The sequence below is a fragment of the Ascaphus truei genome, chromosome 18 (genome assembly GCF_040206685.1).
Source record: "Ascaphus truei isolate aAscTru1 chromosome 18, aAscTru1.hap1, whole genome shotgun sequence".
Lineage (NCBI taxonomy): Eukaryota > Metazoa > Chordata > Amphibia > Anura > Ascaphidae > Ascaphus > Ascaphus truei.
In genome coordinates this window covers 714,702-741,506 of record NC_134500.1, presented here as the reverse complement: position 1 = coordinate 741,506, position 26,805 = coordinate 714,702, and the positions used below count along the sequence as shown (strand labels likewise).

The 26,805-nt window shown below is 45.8% G+C and overlaps 1 protein-coding gene across 2 annotated transcripts in view; it reads left to right on the top strand.

Annotated features, from left to right (window-relative positions):
- CEMIP (cell migration inducing hyaluronidase 1) overlaps positions 1-26,805 on the top strand; it is a 150,356-nt gene that overhangs the window by 104,879 nt on the left and 18,672 nt on the right. For both annotated transcript variants that reach the window (XM_075575144.1, XM_075575143.1), the window contains exons 14-21: positions 1,444-1,649; positions 2,895-2,964; positions 4,112-4,240; positions 5,327-5,412; positions 12,179-12,310; positions 13,424-13,459; positions 13,543-13,698; positions 15,781-15,961. In XM_075575144.1, coding sequence (XP_075431259.1) covers positions 1,444-1,649; positions 2,895-2,964; positions 4,112-4,240; positions 5,327-5,412; positions 12,179-12,310; positions 13,424-13,459; positions 13,543-13,698; positions 15,781-15,961 — 996 coding nt within the window. The remainder of the gene's footprint in view (positions 1-1,443; positions 1,650-2,894; positions 2,965-4,111; positions 4,241-5,326; positions 5,413-12,178; positions 12,311-13,423; positions 13,460-13,542; positions 13,699-15,780; positions 15,962-26,805) is intronic.

Genomic DNA, 26,805 nt, shown 5'->3' with positions numbered 1-26,805 from the left:
TGTTGCCCACCCTGCCCCCGTAGAACAGACACTAGTCCCTTATTATAACACGGAGAAAAAAATGGAGAAAAATAGAAAGTAGAGCACTGCAAAGGGCTGGAGGCAAAACAATAACTATTTATTGGGCATATAAGCCAAATGGACAAACACACATGATAAAAAACTTTGACGCATTTCCCGCCGTGGAGGCGCTTTGTCAAAGAGGTTTTCCCCTTTTGTCCCATATTATAACATGTTAATATAACCTTTTTGAGGCTTGTTCTAATGAAACCCCAAATGCTGACGAGCATTTTCCCCTTTTCCCATTTTATTAGATGAGGCCAGCAGTGGATTGGTGTGTAATGACCTGCTTGGCCCTTAGGCAATGAGTGGGTTAACCCTTTAGTATAGCCAATAGTTTTGTTACATGGGTATTATGACTTTTTTTTCAATTGTGTTATTCATGTGGGGATCACTGCATCCTTGTCATTGGGATCTCAATGTAACCTCTGTTAAATTAACCATACCCCATACAATTAGCCTATAAAGAAAATTGTGATTATCTTCACATAATATATACACAAAAGACAGGGGACCCCAATGCTACATCCAACATGACAAATCATATCATTAAATACGTATCTGTTCTTTTCTCATAAGTGAGGGTCACTTAGTTAAACCCTTTGGCCAATGCATTTGTAATCTTGCAGACTACGTCAAAGACTTGCAGAAAGAACGGACACTTAGACGAGATCTGCAAGATTACAAATGCTTTGGCCAAAGGGTTTTTTTTTTTTTTTTAACTAAATGACCCTCACTTGTGAGAAAAGAACCGATAAGTATTTATATATACTGTATTTATTCACACTCACACTCACACTCACACTCACACACACATCTTTAACCCCTTTTCTGGCAGAGAAGGGATTGAGGTGTCAACTTTGTGGTATCTGTATGTTATCTGGATGTTAGGCCGCGCTTATAGTGTGCGCGACTGATGACGTCACCCGTCACCGCTAGCGAAAGTTGTAATTCGCTTTCCGCCGACGTCGCGAGCGTCCAGGTCTTTGATTGGTTCAAAGGCTGTCACATGTGGTGACAGCCTCTGAAAAATCAAATTTGACCACCTTCAGAAATTTGCGTTGCTCCCGTCGCATCGCGCTTACTATAAGCGCACGCGATGGCGGTAATACATTTGTTTTGCCGCGACGTTGCATCGCTGGCACTATAAGCGCAGCCTTATCTGTAGATAGAAGTGATTCTTTTCTTTGTAAGGAGAGTTTCCTGGATAGAAGTAATAGATTTGGGAACATTAAGGGGATGAGGTATTGTATGTACTAAAACATTGTGTGAACATTCAATCCCTGTTCTGAAATACTTTCAGGAACAGGATAATGTAAGGAACCTTGAGATAAGGACGTCAGTTTTCTTGTTGTTGCTAAAGGAATGATGCTTCTTGTGCAGATAAAGGACGTTGTGGGTTATGACACTCTGGGTCACTGCTTCTTCACTGAAGATGGTCCGGAGGAGCGTAATACTTTCGATCACTGTCTTGGACTTCTCATCAAAGCAGGAACTCTGCTTCCATCTGACAGAGATAACAAAATGTGCAAAACTATTACTGAAGGCTCCTATCCAGGTTATGCAGCCAAACCCAGGCAGGACTGCAAGTAAGTGCCAGGGAAGCAAGTATGTAACTATACACAGTATACACAGTATACACAGTATACACAGTATAATAACATATATTTGTTACATTAGTACATTACACTGTTCCCTTGTCAAGATCCATTCCCAAGAATGATATGGACACCAAACAGGCACAATGTACAGCTCAGCCCCCTTATAACGCTGTGCTTGGGGTCCAAAGAATCACATCGCATTATAAGCGGATCGCGTTAGAAATAATGTACAATTGTATGCATTGTACAATGAAGTATTTAAGATACCAATAATTGTGTTAAGTATTCATAAATAAGAAAATTGGGAGCCACACTTGCATCGCGTTATAAGAGGATTCGCTTTGTAACGGATCGCGTTATAACGGACTTGAGCTGTACTTTGCTTCTATTTCTGCAGTATAATGGTGGCACAATTAATGTATTTGAGACAATAAGTAGTCCCAGATTGCAGGAGTTTAGCACCTGGATCAATCCCGTGAGCTTGGTAACTAAACAATAGCTACACTAAACAATCCGAAAATGTACTAAGTATTGCTAATATATATATATATATATATATATATATATATATATATATATATATATATATATATATATATATATATATATATATATATATATATATATATATATATATATATATATATATAATCATTATATCTAGTATAATTACAGTATTCATAGTATTCTACATATTCATATAAATAATTGATGCTTTGATAACCTGTATTTCCATTCATTGGTTGGTAAGAAATCAGTTCCATCTATTAGTACGATTTTTTTCTCCTCAATTTGCCTCCTATTTTCATTACTTCTGTGTGATATCCAGAACATATTTAAGTCTAACTGCTTTGTCAGCTGTAATGTAACCAGTATTTCAGCAAGTCAATGCCAAACAGTACAGTGAATAGGGGGAATTCCAGAGACAGCACCAAGACAGGCCAGAGAGACGGAAATAGATAGTGCTGAGTGACTGAGGCAAGTCTATTCATTGTACTAGATGCACAGGTTGAGCACAACATTTCAGATTGTTGTGACATTATATAAAAGGCATGTTAATATTGGGTATTATGGCTATAGCATGTATCCAGCGATTCTAGTATGTGGGGTATGGCATGGCTAATGTGAGATGTGGTGTGGAGGGTTTGTAACTAGTTTATCCCATCTCCTCTACTGCACACTACCCAACATGTCTAACATTTCTGTTTAATATCCTTTCTGATTTATATATAGTGCTGTTTCCACCTTCTGGATGGCCAACCCTAACAATAACCTCATCAACTGCTCGGCTGCTGGCTCGGAAGTAAGTTACACATCAAGGAATCTCACAATGAAAGATATTGGTCTAGTTCAGCCATACAATAGAGAACAGGAGAACCACTCTTATAGCCTACAGCTTCAAGGCCGCCATTAATGAAATATCCATCTGGAATAGTTTATCTAATACCTTACACTTTGAATCCAGCTCAGTGTCCTATTAAGAATGGTTCACTGAAGCATGTTTATTTATTTATTTATAAAAATGTGTCACCAGGAAGTAATACAGTGAGAGTTACCTCTAATTTTCAAGTATGTCCTGGGCACAGAGTTATAAAAATACATGGTTACTTTAAAAGAACAGGGTTATACAGTAAATTCACAGACATTTCATGGACAGATAGAGTTGGAAAATTGGGTGCAGGGGATAAAGGGCTTGTGATTTTCCGATTTGAAATAGAGCAGCATTAACATCATGAAACAGCAGCGAATGGTAGCAAACAGCTCAAACATTTGGCAGTCCTTTGGCTGTGCCAAAGGCTGTCCTGTCCGCCTTTGGGGCAACGCAGATGTACACTGGGGTGGTTGATTTTCAATGCAGCTGTGAACAAAAAGTTCCTTGTGTCCTCTTGGCTCATTAACATTCCAGTGGGTGGGGTTGACGTTCCACAAAGTACAAGCAAATGTTAACCCTTAGCACGCTGGACCTGTGCAGAAGGGAGCAGCTCTTGGGGAGCCCCATCAGGATGTCCGCCTTTGGCACAACGCAGATGTACACCAATGTTAAACAATTAGAGCCTCCATAGCCTTCACAATTCTCATCTGAGCTTTTGGCCATAGTAGCTCTGTTTTATGGCCATCAAAGAGATGTGAAAACCCAGTATAGCCCTAAACTACATAAAAGCATCAAAAAGTCCATGCATCATAATCCCAGACATTCCTTGTGTTAACCATACACTGCTGGAGAACCTCAGTGGAAGGCTTTAATGTGGTTTATTAATATGGCAACAGGTATAGTACATTGTACAGAATGTAGGAGGAGCAATAAGACATTTCAAGAGAGTTTCAGGACTAGTGGATGAAAAGACTCAGCCTCTCTCAGCTTGTTGTGTGGATGTGAAATATAGGAATCGGGTGTCTGGAGAAGTGTCATTGCATCTACCTTTTTTTCTTTTCTTTTTTTTTTGTTGCAGGAAACTGGCTTTTGGTTTATCTTTCACCATGTGCCCACTGGACCCTCTCAGGGATTGTATTCTCCAGGGCATTCTGAGCACACACCCCTGGGAAAATTCCACAACAACCGAGCACATTCAAACTACAGGGTGAGTGTAAAGCAACACAAGGCAGAGACTCCCAGGCAATGAAATGCAGCAAATACGTACACCAATCTTAGGGCTGTAAATGTTTATTTATCTATATATATTTATCTTTTTTTTTCCTCCTTATATATATATATATATATATATATATATATATATATATATATATATATATATATATATATATATATATATATATATACACACATACACACACACACACACACACACAGTCCATCCTTACAAAAAGTTGCATGGCCCCATGCCTATGATCTAGATAAACAAAATCAAATAATAAGGCCCACCAGAAGGTTTACCTTTTAATATTGAATCCCTTAATTTTCAAAGGGTCCAGAAATGCACATAGGCACGGCAAGAGACATGTGCAGACGTACACACAGGGAGATAGTTCTGGGGAATTTAAAACATGGCTTTATTTAGCCTGTCCCTTTAAACAACGCACATCATACAACAATAAACAAACAGCGTGTCCCTGTGTAAGGGCTAACTCACTTCCCAGTCCCTGTCTGCAAGGCGGGGAGGAACAGCCCCTCTTCCAGCCTATCACCCCAAAGTCTCAAGAGTTACCTCAAAGCAGGTGGCCTTTAAGGTCAGGGTCTAGATTGGTGTTCATTGAGAGACAGTGTCATCCTGCCCCTCAATGGGGTGAGGTGTTCATTGAGTCATCCTGTGTGCTCAAGAGTCTCCTGATTAGTTCCCAGCAGGAGGCTTTTACACTGGTCTGATTAACCAGGTGGAGACTGGTTAATTGTTTTAGCTGCAATTAACCAGCTTCCTGCTGGATCCCTCAGACCACAGAGGCGTTCTAGTGAAGCCTTATTGAGACAGGGTTAATTCCCTGTTACAGGCCCACATTTCCTAAATGGTGCTAAACTGTAGAAAGGCGTGAGAATAGGTAAGGCGATAGCAATATGTATATTATGTCATGGGCCACATGCACTTACGGGTGGTATACAAGTAACTTCCAGTCTGATCCATATTTCCATTCTTTGTTTTCTGGTTTGAGGTCAGTGTGGGTTTGCATCCAGCCATTGTGTATAAGATGTAATGTCCCATTTGTCTGCCCAGGCTGGTATGATCATTGACAATGGAGTTAAAACGACAGAAGCCAATGATAAGGATAAGAGGCCGATCCTGACCCTGGTTGGAGCAAGGTAATTGCAGACAAACTGTATTTCACAAGCATTAAAAAAAATAAAAATGGGAATGCACTAGCACTCACCCTGTGTCACACACAATTCAGCGAGAGGTGCTATGATCCGGTATCCACACCGATTCATACAACTGTGCAACAACCAAACTGGATCAGCACTCGAAAATAATACAAATGAAGGACTTATGTTTTGCTTTTGGTCTCACCATGTTTCTTCTTTAATGTATCAAAAAAGCAGCAATACAGAAAAAGCAGCAGACACAGGGAGAGGGGAAGTTTGCAGACACAGGGAGAGGGGAAGTTTGCAGACACAGGGAGAGGGAAAGTTTGCAGACACAGGGAGAGGGGAAGTTTGCAGACACAGGGAGAGGGGAAGTTTGCAGACACAGGGAGAGGGGAAGTTTGCAGACACAGGGAGAGGGGAAGTTTGCAGACACAGGGAGAGGGAAGTTTGCAGACACAGGGAGAGGGGAAGTTTGCAGACACAGAGAGAGGGGAAGTTTGCAGACACAGGGAGAGGGGAAGTTTGCAGACACAGGGAGAGGGGAAGTTTGCAGACACAGGGAGAGGGGAAGTTTGCAGACACAGAGAGAGGGGAAGTTTGCAGACACAGGGAGAGGGGAAGTTTGCAGACACAGGGAGAGGGGAAGTTTGCAGACACAGGGAGAGGGAAGTTTGCAGACACAGGGAGAGGGGAAGTTTGCAGACACAGGGAGAGGGAAGTTTGCAGACACAGGGAGAGGGGAAGTTTGCAGACACAGGGAGAGGGGAAGTTTGCAGACACAGGGAGAGGGAAGTTTGCAGACACAGGGAGAGGGGAAGTTTGCAGACACAGGGAGAGGGGAAGTTTGCAGACACAGGGAGAGGGAAGTTTGCAGACACAGGGAGAGGGAAGTTTGCAGGCACAGGGAGAGGGAAGTTTGCAGACACAGGGAGAGGGGAAGTTTGCAGACACAGGGAGAGGGGAAGTTTGCAGACACAGGGAGAGGGAAGTTTGCAGACACAGGGAGAGGGGAAGTTTGCAGACACAGGGAGAGGGGAAGTTTGCAGACACAGGGAGAGGGAAGTTTGCAGACACAGGGAGAGGGGAAGTTTGCAGACACAGAGAGAGGGGAAGTTTGCAGACACAGGGAGAGGGGAAGTTTGCAGACACAGGGAGAGGGGAAGTTTGCAGACACAGGGAGAGGGGAAGTTTGCAGACACAGGGAGAGGGGAAGTTTGCAGACACAGGGAGAGGGGAAGTTTGCAGACACAGGGAGAGGGGAAGTTTGCAGACACAGGGAGAGGGGAAGTTTGCAGACACAGGGAGAGGGGAAGTTTGCAGACACAGGGAGAGGGAAGTTTGCAGACACAGGGAGAGGGGAAGTTTGCAGACACAGGGAGAGGGGAAGTTTGCAGACACAGGGAGAGGGGAAGTTTGCAGACACAGGGAGAGGGGAAGTTTGCAGACACAGGGAGAGGGGAAGTTTGCAGACACAGGGAGAGGGGAAGTTTGCAGACACAGGGAGAGGGGAAGTTTGCAGACACAGGGAGAGGGGAAGTTTGCAGACACAGGGAGAGGGGAAGTTTGCAGACACAGGGAGAGGGGAAGTTTGCAGACACAGGGAGAGGGGAAGTTTGCAGACACAGGGAGAGGGGAAGTTTGCAGACACAGGGAGAGGGAAGTTTGCAGACACAGGGAGAGGGGAAGTTTGCAGACACAGGGAGAGGGGAAGTTTGCAGACACAGGGAGAGGGGAAGTTTGCAGACACAGGGAGAGGGGAAGTTTGCAGACACGCACTTATTGTATGTGCAGAACAGAGTAACGTTTCAAGGCCCTGTCCCCTTCATCAGGCTTTTCCTCTCCCTGTGTCTGCTTGGTGAAACCAAAAGCAAAACGTAAGTCCTTCATTTTCTTTGATTTACTTTCGAGTGCTGATCCAGTTTGTTGTTTGTACAAGCATTATTAAATGCTCGATAAGATAAAGGTGTAATCAACTAAACTGCACATTATTTCCTTCGTACATGTTACTGTCGTAATATAACAAAATTAATAATGATATTTTACATGTCTCTATCTCTCTACCTCTCTCTATCTCTATCTTTCTCTCTCTCTCTATCTATCTATCTCGCTCTCTCTACCTCTCTCTATCTCTCTATCTCTCTCGCTCTCTATCTATCTCTCTCTATCTCTCTCGCTCTCTCTCTCGCTCTCTCTCTCTCTCGCTCTCTCTCTCTCTCGCTCTCTCTCTCTCTCTCTCTATCTCTCTCGCTCTCTTCTCTCTATCTCTCTTCTCTCTCTCTATCTCAAATAAAAAGATCCCTTGTGAGCACGTCCACATGCCTTAGGCAGGTCTGCAACCCTGCCTTTCACCATTATCCCCAGCATACTGCCTTTCACCATTATCCCCAGCATACTGCCTTGCACCATTATCCCCAGCATACTGCCTTTCACCATTATCCCCAGCATACTGCCTTTCACCATTATCCCCAGCATACTGCCTTTCACCATTATCCCCAGCATACTGCCCTTCACCATTATCCCCAGCATACTGCCTTTCACCATTATCCCCAGCATACTGCCTTTCACCATTATCCCCAGCATACTGCCTTTCACCATTATCCCCAGCATACTGCCCTTCACCATTATCCCCAGCATACTGCCTTTCACCATTATCCCCAGCATACTGCCTTTCACCATTATCCCCAGCATACTGCCTTTCACCATTATCCCCAGCATACTGCCTTTCACCATTATCCCCAGCATACTGCCTTTCACCATTATCCCCAGCATACTGCCTTTCACCATTATCCCCAGCATACTGCCTTTCACCATTATCCCCAGCATACTGCCTTTCACCATTATCCCCAGCATACTGCCTTTCACCATTATCCCCAGCATACTGCCTTTCACCATTATCCCCAGCATACTGCCTTTCACCATTATCCCCAGCCTACTGTCTTTCCACTGCAGCAAAGCAATAATGTAGGGAATGATAATCTATAGGTGACTAACAAACATATAGCACAAACAGACAAAAGAGAAAAAAGAAATTGCCAAGATAGGTGCTACAGGAACGCCGCTGCCAGCCTTCCGGAACCACCTCTTTCCTCTGCAAACTATAAAACAAAAAGAACGCAGCGCAGCTCCCATAGCGTAATATTGCCAAACAATTTTAATAAATGCCAAAATACATAGATCACGACCACTCACAATGTTTAAAAAGAATATAAGCAAGGAACTCAATATAATTTCGTGAACTTCGCCCCACTCCTACGTCAATGTGATGTCCCGTCTGGTACGCCAAAACCACGTGTAGACACACCAGTATACTTCCGCGCGAGGACGTCGGGAGTGCGCGTCCGCACTGTGCTCCTTCTCCAGTCCAAGTCTCGCGATAGTGGCTTTCGGTAGCCAAGCTCTCAGTGAGCCTCACACGGGCGGCAGATTCACCACAGGGGGATTAGTTGGTAATTCATATCAACATTAAAGATGATATAAAGGCAAAGTTCATAAGTCTGTATACTTATGAGTCATTGACCTTAGCCCTACGCGTTTCATCGCGATAACTGCGACTTCGTCAGGGGATAATGTGACTGCATTAGTGTGCTCTTAAATAGCCTGATATTTAATTATTTAATTGGCTGCACACATACTCCAGCAATCAGTGACAGTGTCTGCTGTGGGAAAAGTTATAGAAATACAAAAAACAAGTCACCTATATATAATTAGACATCATAAGCTCGATATTTCTAAAGTATTAAAAAATATATATTAAAACATGCAATAAACTAAAACAATGTATTTAATGGAATAAGTAAAATATATGTTTGTACATTTTCTAATCATTGTAAATGGATCTGGTTTAGAACTACTGATACCAAAGTATCTTTGTAGCTATTGGATAATTGTCGTTAAGATGTAGTCCAGACAAAATACATGATAATGTTATTTATAAAACAATTTAAAATACATATAATAAAACATTTTCTATAATAAAAAAAATTTGGTTACATAAAACATCAGTTAAAAACGTATTTGTTAATTTTATAATTTTAGAAATGTAAAACATTAAAAAATGATTATTGATTTAAAAAGTATGTGGATGATGGGCCAACAGAGCGCTCTAGAACCCGAGAAGGACTAAGGGTTACATGAGTGTGCTGGTGTCTATATGTTCATTGAAACCTTTGGGGGACAATGTATCTAATGTGTAGATCCAGAAGATCTCCAGAAGGTGTAACCTCCTGAATCTATCTCCCCCCAAAAGGGACACCGGGACACACTCCAACCCCCTAATAGTCATAGATGCGGGATCTTTATTGTGGACATGTGAAAAATGTTTTGAGAAACTATGGTCTAAGTTACCATTTATAACATTTCTCCTGTGTTCCAAGAACCTAGTGATCATAGTACGGATGGTTCTTCCCACATATTGGGGACCACAGGAACATGATATAAGGTAAATTACAAAGGTTGAAAGGCAATTTATTCTACCCTTCATCTCATATTCTTTGATTGGAAAAAGAGCAAAAGACATTGCCGGTAACTAGATGTTTACATGTGAGACAGCGTCTGCGTCCACATGAAAAGTTACCACAAGGTTGGGTGGAAACATTGGAACATTCACTCACAACATGTCTTAACCGGCTAGGGGCCAAGATATTCTTGATATTCCTGGCCCATTTGTCGGTAACCGGTATATTGGGAGGTAAAATAGGTCCCAAAATGGGATCACTTTTTAGAATGTTCCAGTGTTTACTCAACACACCTTTAATTTTTGAAGCAGACTGATTGTATTTTATGATAAACCTGGGACAAGTCTCCTGATTCTGTCCCTTATCACTAGTACTATCCATACAATTACTTGAACGGATCCTATTCTTGGATTGATTTAAAAGGGTTTTTCTATCAATACTTTTAACTTCATTGAAGATCTTTATAACAGAATCCTTATTGTAGCCTTTTTCAATGAATTTTGTGACTAACTCAATATTTATTTATATTTAGTGACTATACACATATACATATATACACACATACACTCATATATACAGAAGCAGCGGCCGTTATTCGAACATTTCTCTGAGCCATTTCCGTAAAGTCTGCTGTATTCCACGCGTGATTCACATGTCATTCTCGGCGAACGCTAGTGTTAACGCGGCCAATCACACCTGTTTTTAGCGTTGTTGATTTCTTTGAATTACCTGGATTCTGATTTGTTTGGGTGCAGTTCTTCGCGTATCCGCCAGGTGGCAAAATGAATCCCCTTCGCACTATTAAGTGCATAGCACAGTTACTGTACTGTATGTGTCAATTTGCAGGTGTTTAAAAACCAGATAAAAAGAGAGTCCACCACAGTGATCCATTGTAAAATGTCCTTGGTCGCTGAAGACGTTATCAAATTTAGACGTTTTCATAATTGAAGAATCTAAACACAATGTTGGGTACATTATTCTCAAATGCTATGCCCGCACAATTGCTGAATAGACCAAACCTGTACACTCAACATCATGACAAGTCTTGATTCAAAACCGAACGTCAGTTACGCATATCTAATATTTTCTGCAATTAATGCTGGAACAGATAAGAAGGCGACTTTAGCAGAGATATATCATCACATCATTGAGAACTACGATTTTTTTCAAATTTTCACCTAACAATCATGGGTGGAAGCATTTGAGAAGGCAAACTTTAACTAATGAGGATTGTTTTTTTCACACTGCCCCTCCTGAGGGAATTAGCAGGGGTTATTGGTAGTGCTCCCAGGTTTTGCCGGTATGTTTGCTGATGGCAACTTCAAAAGGAGAAAGGTCTGGTTTAATCCATTTAAAATTCATATTTCCCATCCCTGCAATGTACCAACCTCGGCTTGCCAATACGATTGCAATAACGGGCCGATCGTCACTGACGTCACTGAAAACCTAGTGAACCTGGCTGATTACAATCCTTGCTACCTAACCCCACCTGTCAACAATGCCTCGCACCGTCTGACTACCAGTTTCAGCAGTCAACTGTCAACTATAATGCAGATGACATGAGTGACACCCCAGCTTGTACGCACAATACACCCCGGCTTGCCAATACGATTGGAATAGCTGGCCGACCGTCGCTGAAAACCTAGTGACCCCGCCTGATTACAATCATTGCTACCTGGCTCCGTCTGTACAGCAATAAAAGACAGGTTGAATTGCAATTAGATTTTTAAGACAACAACTCACGATAGCCCACTTCAGTTTCTCGACGGTACAAAGGATACAAAGCGTGAAATGTTTTAATAACGGTCGCTGCTTCTGTAGTTATCCAACATACCATCCTTGCAAGGATTCCTGAGCTGTATAAGCTATGCTGACCCTAGCAGATGTTATACATTAACCCTTCATTTCTTTCTATGCTTGTGTAGTGCAGTGTCATTGAGAATGGGGAAACATACCAAGATAAACGTAGTTACCCAAACACCCAAGTGAAGTTCTTTTTGTGATTTTAGTATTGTGTGTCAAACACATTTCCGGCATCACTGCTGCCTTATGTTATGAACAGGCGTGGATTTGATACTTGCAATGCCAGAAAGTGAAATGGACCCATTGCGCCACAATATACATACAGTACAGTATCTACATGATGTGATCATTATAAGGAAAAATGAAGTCGCTGGTTTCCTGATTAACAATAAAATAATAAAATGGAATGTAGAAAAAATAACATTGAATATTAAAATACACATACTACAATTGCTAGATTTTTCTTGGTCTTACACCTGTTTTTCATGTTTGTCCTTGTATCCCAGGTACGGCCCACACCAAGATGCGGATCCTTTCAAGCCAAGAGCACCAGCAATAATCCAGCATTTTATTGCCTATAAGAACCAGGACCATGGAGCCTGGCTGCGTGGGGGAGATGTCTGGCTGGATAACTGCCAGTAAGTGCAGCTTCTTTTACAGCCTCCGATGTGAAGCTTCTTGTTTAATGTGAACGTATTTCAGGTAATCTGTTTGAATAACCATTGGCAGATGGTGCTTTTTAATAAAGGGAAGAATATGACAGGCCAAAAGTTGTAAAAACATAAACTTTTTCAGCCCCCCCCCCATCTCCCCCTCCCCCCACTACTGTCCTGTACTTTGTTATATTTTACCCACTTAACTACCAGAGGGGCCAGTGACGAGTTTGAAACTGTTAAGAGTTTTTCCTCTCCGCCCCATTACACATAATGAAAACATCATGTGCATGTATATCAGTGGTTTCCAACCTTTTTTTAGTTAAGGAACCCTATGTGAAATTGTGAGGAACCCCAACCCTCTCTTATAGCGCGTCTGAGATCCAATGCATTGTAAGGAACCCCAACCCTCTCTAATGGCGTGTCTGAGATCCAATGCATTGTAAGGAACCCCAACCCTCTCTTATAGCGTGTCTGAGATCCAATGCATTGTAAGAAACCCCAACCCTCTCTAATAGCGTGTCTGAGATCCAATGCATTGTAAATTATTCTGTATATCGTACAATTTTCAATTGACCTGAAAATGGCAGGGAACCCATGAGGGATGCCCGGGGAACCCAAGGGTTTCTAGGAACCCTGGTTGAAAATCTCTGATGTATATATTAAGGTGGTTTTGTATATTACATGGTGCTGGCTGCTGTGGTTTTAGAAAGGGACTCAGCCTGAGAAGCTTTTAAACATACATTAATCAGAAAAATAATGTTGCATACCTGTGTTTTCAATGTTTTCAATTGGTTGAAACCGCCAATATTTTTTTACTCAGTGGAATTGAAGCTTTCATTTGTTTTCGTAACCAGAAGAAGTGAGGTTATAGGGGGTAAAAGGGAAGTAAATATCGGGGTTATACTGTAGCATGCACTTTGGTACACAGGGCTGACCAGTTTAGCTTGCAATCCTTTTTTAACACAGACGTTTCCCTGCGGCTTTAATCAAATTAATTACTCCATTTATGCATTTATTTAGGATTCAGAAAGGGCTATTCTTGTAGTAACTGTGGTCACAATGTGTGTATTAATCTATCTATATCTTTCCCTGCAGATTTGCGGATAATGGAATTGGCCTTACCCTTGCCAGGTATTCTTATTTACATGTTCAACTATTTGTTAAATGTCTGGCATTTTTAGTCTTATTCTCATTATACATGTTCTTTCTTCCAGTGGAGGAACTTTTCCGGATGATGACGGTTCCAAGCAAGAAATTAAGAATAGCTTATTTGTTGGCGAGAGTAACAATGTGGGGACAGAAACAATGGACAATTCAGTATGGGGTCAAGGGGGGCTTCATCACAGTGGAAGGACCCTCCCTAGAGGCCAGTACGTTCCCAGACATTGTTACTCTTTCTGTACATCTCTATACTCACCTGCACCTATGTTACTCTCTCTGTATATCTTTATACTCACATGCACCTATGTTACACACTCTGTACATCTCTCTACTCACATGCACCTATGTTACTCTCTCTGTACATCTTCATACTCACATGCACCTATGTTACTCTCTCTGTACATCTTCATACTCACATGCACCTATGTTACTCTCTCTGTACATCTTCATACTCACATGCACCTATGTTACTCTCTCTGTACATCTTCATACTCACATGCACCTATGTTACTCTCTCTGTACATCTTCATACTCGCATGCACCTATGTTACTCTCTCTGTATATCTTTATACTCACATGCACCTATGTTACACTCTCTGTACATCTTTATACTCACATGCACCTATGTTACTCTCTCTGTATATCTTTATACTCACATGCACCTATGTTACTCTCTCTGTACATCTTCATACTCACATGCACCTATGTTACACTTTCTGTACATCTCTATACTCACCTGCACCTATGTTCCTCTCTCTGTATATCTCTCTACTCACATGCACCTATGTTACTCTCTCTGTACATCTTCATACTCACATGCACCTATGTTACTCTCTCTGTACATCTTCATACTCACATGCACCTATGTTACTCTCTCTGTACATCTTCATACTCACATGCACCTATGTTACTCTCTCTGTACATCTTCATACTCACATGCACCTATGTTACTCTCTCTGTACATTTCTATACTCACATGCACCTATGTTACTCTCTCTGTACATCTACATACTCACATGCACCTATGTTACTCTCTCTGTACATCTACATACTCACATGCACCTATGTTACTCTCTCTGTACATTTTCATACTCACATGCACCTATGTTACTCTCTCTGTACATCTTCATACTCACATGCACCTATGTTACTCTCTCTGTACATTTCTATACTCACATGCACCTATGTTACTCTCTGTACATCTTCATACTCACATGCACCTATGTTACTCTCTCTGTACATTTCTATACTCACATGCACCTATGTTACTCTCTCTGTACATCTACATACTCACATGCACCTATGTTACTCTCTCTGTACATCTACATACTCACATGCACCTATGTTACTCTCTCTGTACATCTTCATACTCACATGCACCTATGTTACTCTCTCTGTACATCTTCATACTCACATGCACCTATGTTACTCTCTCTGTACATCTTCATACTCACATGCACCTATGTTACTCTCTCTGTACATCTTCATACTCGCATGCACCTATGTTACTCTCTCTGTACATCTTCATACTCACATGCACCTATGTTACTCTCTCTGTACATCTTCATACTCACATGCACCTATGTTACTCTCTCTGTACATTTCTATACTCACATGCACCTATGTTACTCTCTCTGTACATCTTTATACTCACATGCACCTATGTTACTCTCTCTGTACATTTCTATACTCACATGCACCTATGTTACTCTCTCTGTACATCTACATACTCACATGCACCTATGTTACTCTATCTGTACATCTTTATACTCACATGCACCCATGTTACTCTCTCTGTACATCTTTATACTCACATGCACCCATGTTACTCTCTCTGTACATCTTTATACTCACATGCACCTATGTTACTCTCTCTGTACATCTTCATACTCACATGCACCTATGTTACTCTCTCTGTACATCTTTATACTCACATGCACCTATGTTACTCTCTCTGTACATCTTCATACTCACATGCACCTATGTTACTCTCTCTGTACATCTTCATACTCACATGCACCTATGTTACTCTCTCTGTACATCTTTATACTCACATGCACCTATGTTACTCTCTCTGTACATCTTTATACTCACATGCACCCATGTTACTCTCTCTGTACATCTTCATACTCACATGCACCTATGTTACTCTCTCTGTACATCTTCATACTCACATGCACCTATGTTACTCTCTCTGTACATCTTCATACTCACATGCACCTATGTTACTCTCTGTACATCTTCATACTCACATGCACCTATGTTGACCACATTCTGTTCTCTGCACTTAGAAATTTCCCTATTCGTGGGATGCAGATTTACGATGGGCCAATCAACATTCAGAACTGCACCTTTCGCAAGTACATCGCCCTGGAAGGCCGGCACACCAGCGCCATCGGGTTTCGTCTGAATAACTCCTGGCAGAGTTGTCCAAACAACAATATGACTAACATCATATTCCAGGATGTACCTGTAAGTTCTGCCTTTGTGGGTGGCTTATTTAGGACATAGAAACTTAACTCTTTCAATGCCAGAGTGGGGAGCAACGTATTACAGAGCAATTTGTTACTGTCTCGCTTGGCACTAAAGGGTTTAAAAATCATAACTGATAACAATCGAGCGATGAGCTGAAGGATCCAGGAGAAAGATATGTGAAGGTGACACAGCAGTCTCTTGCTGTACAGAAACTGAACAGACAATTATTCATGTTTTAGATCCCACAGATAAATGAATTCCGAGCCGGGCGTGCTAAGGGATCATTAATAAATGGATTGGTGCTCTCTCTGCAACTGTGGAAATGTAGCACACATTGAGAAATTAGTCCGCTTTGTTACCGGCTAATAGCAACATGGAAGAGAAGTGATTAAAGCAGCAACACTATATTCTTCCCCCCTCCCTTTTCCTATTTTTTGTTTGTTATTTGTATATGTACAGCGTGTGTCAGTGTATAATTCTACATTATTGCATAAGCTGGCAATTGTCTGGTGCTCCTGTTATACATCCTTCAAAATCCTGATTGTGTGCCTAACATAATAGCTGCTTCAGTCAGTGTAACTCAGCAGCTACAATGTATCCCTTATATTACTAAGATAACATTATCAATTGTTACAGTTTGCAGCTCAAACTGCTGGGAAATTTGGCAACAAATTATCACAAACAGGAAAGTGTTGCAAAGGTCTTGCACTGCTGGGGAGGTGGCTAAAACCTGCTATAGAAATCAAAGGGTACTTTAATACTTATTAAAAATAGTATTAAGAGTTGAATAATAATGTTCAAAAATACAGTAAGTATTATCTAATAGATAAGAAACATAATAACACAAAAACATAGACACAAAAACACATAAGATTTCATATGATTTGCTGCTTTAAGTGACAGTGCCTAGTTTCACAGCCAAAATTCTGCACAAGATTGAATGAGATTAAACAAAACAAAGCGCATCCCTGATTACAAGTCTCTGCATCTGCACGAGCACTGGGATCCCTGATTACAAGTCTCTGCATCTGCACGAGCACTGGGATCCCTGATTACAAGTCTCTGCATCTGCACGAGCACTGGGATCCCTGATTACAAGTCTCTGCATCTGCACGAGCACTGGGATCCCTGATTACAAGTCTCTGCATCTGCACGAGCACTGGGATCCCTGATTACAAGTCTCTGCATCCGCACGAGCACTGGGATCCCTGATTACAAGTCACTGCATCCGCACGAGCACTGGGATCCCTGATTACACGTCTCTGCATCCGCACGAGCACTGGGATCCCTGATTACAAGTCTCTGCATCTGCACAAGCACTGGGATCCCTGATTACAAGTCTCTGCATCTGCACGAGCACTGGGATCCCTGATTACAAGTCACTGCATCCGCACGAGCACTGGGATCCCTGATTACAAGTCTCTGCATCCGCACGAGCACTGGGATCCCTGATTACAAGTCTCTGCATCTGCACGAGCACTGGGATCCCTGATTACAAGTCTCTGCATCCGCACGTGCACTGGGATCCCTGATTACAAGTCTCTGCATCTGCACGAGCACTGGGATCCCTGATTACAAGTCTCTGCATCCGCACGAGCACTGGGATCCCTGATTACACGTCTCTGCATCTGCACGAGCACTGGGATCCCTGATTACAAGTCTCTGCATCTGCACGAGCACTGGGATCCCTGATTACAAGTCTCTGCATCTGCACGAGCACTGGGATCCCTGATTACAAGTCTCTGCATCTGCACGAGCACTGGGATCCCTGATTACAAGTCTCTGCATCTGCACGAGCACTGGGATCCCTGATTACAAGTCTCTGCATCTGCACGAGCACTGTGATCCCTGATTACACGTCTCTGCATCTGCACAAGCACTGGGATCCCTGATTACAAGTCTCTGCATCTGCACGAGCACTGGGATCCCTGATTACACGTCTCTGCATCTGCACAAGCACTGGGATCCCTGATTACAAGTCTCTGCATCTGCACGAGCACTGGGATCCCTGATTACACGTCTCTGCATCTGCACGAGCACTGGGATCCCTGATTACAAGTCTCTGCATCTGCACAAGCACTGGGATCCCTGATTACAAGTCTCTGCATCTGCACGAGCACTGGGATCCCTGATTACAAGTCTCTGCATCTGCACGAGCACTGGGATCCCTAATTACAAGTCTCTGCATCTGCACGAGAACTGGGATCCCTGATTACAAGTCTCTGCATCTGCACGAGCACTGGGATCCCTGATTACAAGTCTCTGCATCTGCACGAGCACTGGGATCCCTGATTACAAGTCTCTGCATCTGCACGAGCACTGGGATCCCTGATTACAAGTCTCTGCATCTGCACGAGCACTGGGATCCCTGATTACAAGTCTCTGCATCTGCACGAGCACTGGGATCCCTGATTACAAGTCTCTGCATCTGCACGAGCACTGGGATCCCTGATTACAAGTCTCTGCATCCGCACGAGCACTGGGATCCCTGATTACAAGTCTCTGCATCTGCACGAGCACTGGGATCCCTGATTACAAGTCTCTGCATCTGCACGAGCACTGGGATCCCTGATTACAAGTCTCTGCATCCGCACGAGCACTGGGATTCCTAATTACAAGTCTCTGCCTCTGCACGAGCACTGGGATCCCTGATTCCAAGTCTCTGCATCTGCACGAGCACTGGGATCCCTGATTACAAGTCTCTGCATCCGCACGAGCACTGGGATCCCTGATTACAAGTCTCTGCATCCGCACAAGCACTGGGATCCCTGATTACAAGTCTCTGCATCTGCACAAGCACTGGGATCCCTGATTACAAGTCTCTGCATCTGCACGAGCACTGGGGATCCCTGATTACAAGTCTCTGCATCCGCACGAGCACTGGGATCCCTGATTACAAGTCTCTGCATCTGCACGAGCACTGGGATCCCTGATTACAAGTCTCTGCATCTGCACGAGCACTGGGATCCCTGATTACAAGTCTCTGCATCTGACTGAGCACTGGGATCCCTGATTACAAGTCTCTGCATCCGCACGAGCACTGGGATCCCTGATTCCAAGTCTCTGCATCTGCACGAGCACTGGGATCCCTGATTACAAGACTCTGCATCTGCACGAGCACTGGGATCCCAGATTACAAGTCTCTGCATCTGCACGTGCACTGGGATCCCTGATTACAAGTCTCTGCATCCGCACGAGCACTGGGATCCCTGATTACAAGTCTCTGCATCCGCACGAGCACTGGGATCCCTGATTACAAGTCTCTGCATCTGCACGTGCACTGGGATCCCTGATTACAAGTCTCTGCATCTGCACGAGCACTGGGATCCCTGATTACAAGTCTCTGCATCTGCACGAGCACTGGGATCCCTGATTACAAGTCTCTGCATCTGCACGAGCACTGGGATCCCTGATTACACGTCTCTGCATCCGCATGAGCACTGGGATCCCTGATTACAAGTCTCTGCATCTGCACGAGCACTGGGATCCCTGATTACAAGTCTCTGCATCTGCACGTGCACTGGGATCCCTGATTACAAGTCTCTGCATCCGCATGAGCACTGGGATCCCTGATTACAAGTCTCTGCATCCGCACGAGCACTGGGATCCCTGATTACAAGTCTCTGCATCTGCACGAGCACTGGGATCCCTGATTACAAGTCTCTGCATCCGCACGAGCACTGGGATCCCTGATTACAAGTCTCTGCATCTGCACGAGCACTGGGATCCCTGATTCCAAGTCTCTGCATCTGCACGAGCACTGGGATCCCTGATTACAAGTCTCTGCATCCGCACGAGCACTGGGATCCCTGATTACAAGTCACTGCATCCGCACGAGCACTGGGATCCCTGATTACAAGTCTCTGCATCCGCACGAGCACTGGGATCCCTGATTACAAGTCTCTGCATCTGCACGAGCACTGGGATCCCTGATTACAAGTCTCTGCATCCGCACGAGCACTGGGATCCCTGATTACAAGTCTCTGCATCTGCACGAGCACTGGGATCCCTGATTACAAGTCTCTGCATCCGCACGAGCACTGGGATCCCTGATTCCAAGTCTCTGCATCTGCACGAGCACTGTGATCCCTGATTACAAGTCTCTGCATCCGCACGAGCACTGGGATCCCTGATTACAAGTCACTGCATCCGCACGAGCACTGGGATCCCTGATTACAAGTCTCTGCATCCGCACGAGCACTGGGATCCCTGATTACAAGTCTCTGCATCTGCACGAGCACTGGGATCCCTGATTACAAGTCTCTGCATCTGCACGAGCACTGGGATCCCTGATTACAAGTCTCTGCATCCGCACGAGCACTGGGATCCCTGATTACAAGTCTCTGCATCTGCACGAGCACTGGGATCCCTGATTACAAGACTCTGCATCTGCACGAGCACTGGGATCCCTGATTACAAGTCTCTGCATCTGCACGAGCACTGGGATCCCTGATTATAAGTCTCTGCATCTGTACGAGCACTGGGATCCCTGATTACAAGTCTCTGCATCCGCACGAGCACTGGGATCCCTGATTACAAGTCTCTGCATCCGCACGAGCACTGGGATCCCTGATTACAAGTCTCTGCATCTGCACGAGCACTGGGATCCCTGATTACAAGACTCTGCATCTGCACGAGCACTGGGATCCCTGATTACAAGACTCTGCATCCGCACGAGCACTGGGATCCCTGATTACAAGACTCTGCATCTGCACGAGCACTGGGATCCCTGATTACAAGTCTCTGCATCTGCACGAGCACTGGGATCCCTGATTACAAGTCTCTGCATCTGCACGAGCACTGGGATCCCTGATTACAAGTCTCTGCATCTGCACGAGCACTGGGATCCCTGATTACAAGTCTCTGCATCTGCACGAGCACTGGGATCCCTGATTACAAGTCTCTGCATCCGCACGAGCACTGGGATCCCTGATTACAAGTCTCTGCATCTGCACGAGCACTGGGATCCCTGATTACAAGTCTCTGCATCTGCACGAGCACTGGGATCCCTGATTACAAGTCTCTGCATCTGCACGAGCACTGGGATCCCTGATTACAAGTCTCTGCATCCGCACGAGCACTGGGATTCCTAATTACAAGTCTCTGCCTCTGCACGAGCACTGGGATCCCTGATTCCAAGTCTCTGCATCTGCACGAGCACTGGGATCCCTGATTACAAGTCTCTGCATCCGCACGAGCACTGGGATCCCTGATTACAAGTCTCTGCATCCGCACAAGCACTGGGATCCCTGATTACAAGTCTCTGCATCTGCACAAGCACTGGGATCCCTGATTACAAGTCTCTGCATCTGCACGAGCACTGGGGATCCCTGATTACAAGTCTCTGCATCCGCACGAGCACTGGGATCCCTGATTACAAGTCTCTGCATCTGCACGAGCACTGGGATCCCTGATTACAAGTCTCTGCATCTGCACGAGCACTGGGATCCCTGATTACAAGTCTCTGCATCTGACTGAGCACTGGGATCCCTGATTACAAGTCTCTGCATCCGCACGAGCACTGGGATCCCTGATTCCAAGTCTCTGCATCTGCACGAGCACTGGGATCCCTGATTACAAGACTCTGCATCTGCACGAGCACTGGGATCCCTGATTACAAGTCTCTGCATCTGCACGTGCACTGGGATCCCTGATTACAAGTCTCTGCATCCGCACGAGCACTGGGATCCCTGATTACAAGTCTCTGCATCCGCACGAGCACTGGGATCCCTGATTACAAGTCTCTGCATCTGCACGTGCACTGGGATCCCTGATTACAAGTCTCTGCATCTGCACGAGCACTGGGATCCCTGATTACAAGTCTCTGCATCCGCACGAGCACTGGGATCCCTGATTACAAGTCTCTGCATCCGCACGAGCACTGGGATCCCTGATTACAAGTCTCTGCATCCGCACGAGCACTGGGATCCCTGATTACAAGTCTCTGCATCTGCACAAGCACTGGGATCCCTGATTACAAGTCTCTGCATCTGCACGAGCACTGGGGATCCCTGATTACAAGTCTCTGCATCCGCACGAGCACTGGGATCCCTGATTACAAGTCTCTGCATCTGCACGAGCACTGGGATCCCTGATTACAAGTCTCTGCATCTGCACGAGCACTGGGATCCCTGATTACAAGTCTCTGCATCTGACTGAGCACTGGGATCCCTGATTACAAGTCTCTGCATCCGCACGAGCACTGGGATCCCTGATTCCAAGTCTCTGCATCTGCACGAGCACTGGGATCCCTGATTACAAGACTCTGCATCTGCACGAGCACTGGGATCCCTGATTACAAGTCTCTGCATCTGCACGTGCACTGGGATCCCTGATTACAAGTCTCTGCATCCGCACGAGCACTGGGATCCCTGATTACAAGTCTCTGCATCCGCACGAGCACTGGGATCCCTGATTACAAGTCTCTGCATCTGCACGTGCACTGGGATCCCTGATTACAAGTCTCTGCATCTGCACGAGCACTGGGATCCCTGATTACAAGTCTCTGCATCTGCACGAGCACTGGGATCCCTGATTACACGTCTCTGCATCCGCATGAGCACTGGGATCCCTGATTACAAGTCTCTGCATCTGCACGAGCACTGGGATCCCTGATTACAAGTCTCTGCATCTGCACGTGCACTGGGATCCCTGATTACAAGTCTCTGCATCCGCACGAGCACTGGGATCCCTGATTACAAGTCTCTGCATCCGCACGAGCACTGGGATCCCTGATTACAAGTCTCTGCATCTGCACGAGCACTGGGATCCCTGATTACAAGTCTCTGCATCCGCACGAGCACTGGGATCCCTGATTACAAGTCTCTGCATCTGCACGAGCACTGGGATCCCTGATTCCAAGTCTCTGCATCCGCACGAGCACTGGGATCCCTGATTACAAGTCTCTGCATCCGCACGAGCACTGGGATCCCTGATTACAAGTCACTGCATCCGCACGAGCACTGGGATCCCTGATTACAAGTCTCTGCATCCGCACGAGCACTGGGATCCCTGATTACAAGTCTCTGCATCTGCACGAGCACTGGGATCCCTGATTACAAGTCTCTGCATCCGCACGAGCACTGGGATCCCTGATTACAAGTCTCTGCATCTGCACGAGCACTGGGATCCCTGATTACAAGTCTCTGCATCCGCACGAGCACTGGGATCCCTGATTCCAAGTCTCTGCATCTGCACGAGCACTGGGATCCCTGATTACAAGTCTCTGCATCCGCACGAGCACTGGGATCCCTGATTACAAGTCACTGCATCCGCACGAGCACTGGGATCCCTGATTACAAGTCTCTGCATCCGCACGAGCACTGGGATCCCTGATTACAAGTCTCTGCATCTGCACGAGCACTGGGATCCCTGATTACAAGTCTCTGCATCTGCACGAGCACTGGGATCCCTGATTACAAGTCTCTGCATCCGCACGAGCACTGGGATCCCTGATTACAAGTCTCTGCATCTGCACGAGCACTGGGATCCCTGATTACAAGACTCTGCATCTGCACGAGCACTGGGATCCCTGATTACAAGTCTCTGCATCTGCACGAGCACTGGGATCCCTGATTACAAGTCTCTGCATCTGCACGAGCACTGGGATCCCTGATTACAAGTCTCTGCATCTGCACGAGCACTGGGATCCCTGATTACAAGTCTCTGCATCCGTACGAGCACTGGGATCCCTGATTACAAGTCTCTGCATCCGCACGAGCACTGGGATCCCTGATTACAAGTCTCTGCATCCGCACGAGCACTGGGATCCCTGATTACAAGTCTCTGCATCTGCACGAGCACTGGGATCCCTGATTACAAGACTCTGCATCTGCACGAGCACTGGGATCCCTGATTACAAGACTCTGCATCCGCACGAGCACTGGGATCCCTGATTACAAGACTCTGCATCTGCACGAGCACTGGGATCCCTGATTACAAGTCTCTGCATCTGCACGAGCACTGGGATCCCTGATTACAAGTCTCTGCATCCGCACGAGCACTGGGATCCCTGATTACAAGTCACTGCATCCGCACGAGCACTGGGATCCCTGATTACAAGTCTCTGCATCTGCACGAGCACTGGGATCCCTGATTACAAGTCTCTGCATCCGCACGAGCACTGGGATCCCTGATTACAAGTCTCTGCATCTGCACGAGCACTGGGATCCCTGATTACAAGTCTCTGCATCCGCACGAGCACTGGGATCCCTGATTCCAAGTCTCTGCATCTGCACGAGCACTGGGATCCCTGATTACAAGTCTCTGCATCCGCACGAGCACTGGGATCCCTGATTACAAGTCTCTGCATCCGCACGAGCACTGGGATCCCTGATTACAAGTCACTGCATCCGCACGAGCACTGGGATCCCTGATTACAAGTCTCTGCATCTGCACGAGCACTGGGATCCCTGATTACAAGTCTCTGCATCCGCACGAGCACTGGGATCCCTGATTACAAGTCTCTGCATCTGCACGAGCACTGGGATCCCTGATTACAAGACTCTGCATCTGCACGAGCACTGGGATCCCTGATTACAAGTCTCTGCATCTGCACGAGCACTGGGATCCCTGATTACAAGTCTCTACATCTGCACGAGCACTGGGATCCCTGATTACAAGTCTCTGCATCTGCACGAGCACTGGGATCCCTGATTACAAGTCTCTGCATCTGCACGAGCACTGGGATCCCTGATTACAAGTCTCTGCATCCGCACGAGCACTGGGATCCCTGATTACAAGTCTCTGCATCCGCACGAGCACTGGGATCCCTGATTACAAGTCTCTGCATCTGCACGAGCACTGGGATCCCTGATTACAAGTCTCTGCATCTGCACGAGCACTGGGATCCCTGATTACAAGTCTCTGCATCTGCACGAGCACTGGGGATCCCTGATTACAAGTCTCTGCATCCGCACGAGCACTGGGATCCCTGATTACAAGTCTCTGCATCCGCACGAGCACTGGGATCCCTGATTACAAGTCTCTGCATCCGCACGAGCACTGGGATCCCTGATTCCAAGTCTCTGCATCTGCACGAGCACTGGGATCCCTGATTACAAGTTTCTGCATCTGCACGAGCACTGGGATCCCTGATTAGTAGTCTGCATCTGCACGAGCACTGGGATCCCTGATTACAAGTCTCTGCCTCCGCACGAGCACTGGGATCCCTGATTCCAAGTCTCTGCATCTGCACGAGCACTGGGATCCCTGATTACAAGTCTCTGCATCCGCACGAGCACTGGGATCCCTGATTACAAGTCTCTGCATCCGCACGAGCACTGGGATCCCTGATTACAAGTCTCTGCATCTGCACGAGCACTGGGATCCCTGATTACAAGTCTCTGCATCTGCACGAGCACTGGGATCCCTGATTACAAGTCTCTGCATCTGCACGAGCACTGGGGATCCCTGATTACAAGTCTCTGCATCCGCACGAGCACTGGGATCCCTGATTACAAGTCTCTGCATCCGCACGAGCACTGGGATCCCTGATTACAAGTCTCTGCATCCGCACGAGCACTGGGATCCCTGATTCCAAGTCTCTGCATCTGCACGAGCACTGGGATCCCTGATTACAAGTTTCTGCATCTGCACGAGCACTGGGATCCCTGATTACAAATCTCTGCATCTGCACGAGCACTGGGATCCCTGATTACAAGTCTCTGCATCTGCACGAGCACTGGGATCCCTGATTACAAGTCTCTGCATCTGCACGAGCACTGGGATCCCTGATTACAAGTCTCTGCATCCGCACGAGCACTGGGATCCCTGATTACAAGACTCTGCATCTGCACGAGCACTGGGATCCCTGATTACAAGTCTCTGCATCTGCACGAGCACTGGGATCCCTGATTACAAGTCTCTGCATCTGCACGAGCACTGGGATCCCTGATTACAAGTCTCTGCATCCGCACGAGCACTGGGATCCCTGATTACAAGTCTCTGCATCCGCACGAGCACTGGGATCCCTGATTCCAAGTCTCTGCATCTGCACGAGCACTGGGATCCCTGATTACAAGTTTCTGCATCTGCACGAGCACTGGGATCCCTGATTAGTAGTCTGCATCTGCACGAGCACTGGGATCCCTGATTACAAGTCTCTGCCTCCGCACGAGCACTGGGATCCCTGATTCCAAGTCTCTGCATCTGCACGAGCACTGGGATCCCTGATTACAAGTCTCTGCATCCGCACGAGCACTGGGATCCCTGATTACAAGTCTCTGCATCCGCACGAGCACTGGGATCCCTGATTACAAGTCTCTGCATCTGCACGAGCACTGGGATCCCTGATTACAAGTCTCTGCATCTGCACGAGCACTGGGATCCCTGATTACAAGTCTCTGCATCTGCACGAGCACTGGGGATCCCTGATTACAAGTCTCTGCATCCGCACGAGCACTGGGATCCCTGATTACAAGTCTCTGCATCCGCACGAGCACTGGGATCCCTGATTACAAGTCTCTGCATCCGCACGAGCACTGGGATCCCTGATTCCAAGTCTCTGCATCTGCACGAGCACTGGGATCCCTGATTACAAGTTTCTGCATCTGCACGAGCACTGGGATCCCTGATTACAAGTCTCTGCATCTGCACGAGCACTGGGATCCCTGATTACAAGTCTCTGCATCTGCACGAGCACTGGGATCCCTGATTACAAGTCTCTGCATCTGCACGAGCACTGGGATCCCTGATTACAAGTCTCTGCATCTGCACGAGCACTGGGATCCCTGATTACAAGTCTCTGCATCTGCACGAGCACTGGGATCCCTGATTACAAGTCTCTGCATCTGCACGAGCACTGGGATCCCTGATTACAAGTCTCTGCATCTGCACGAGCA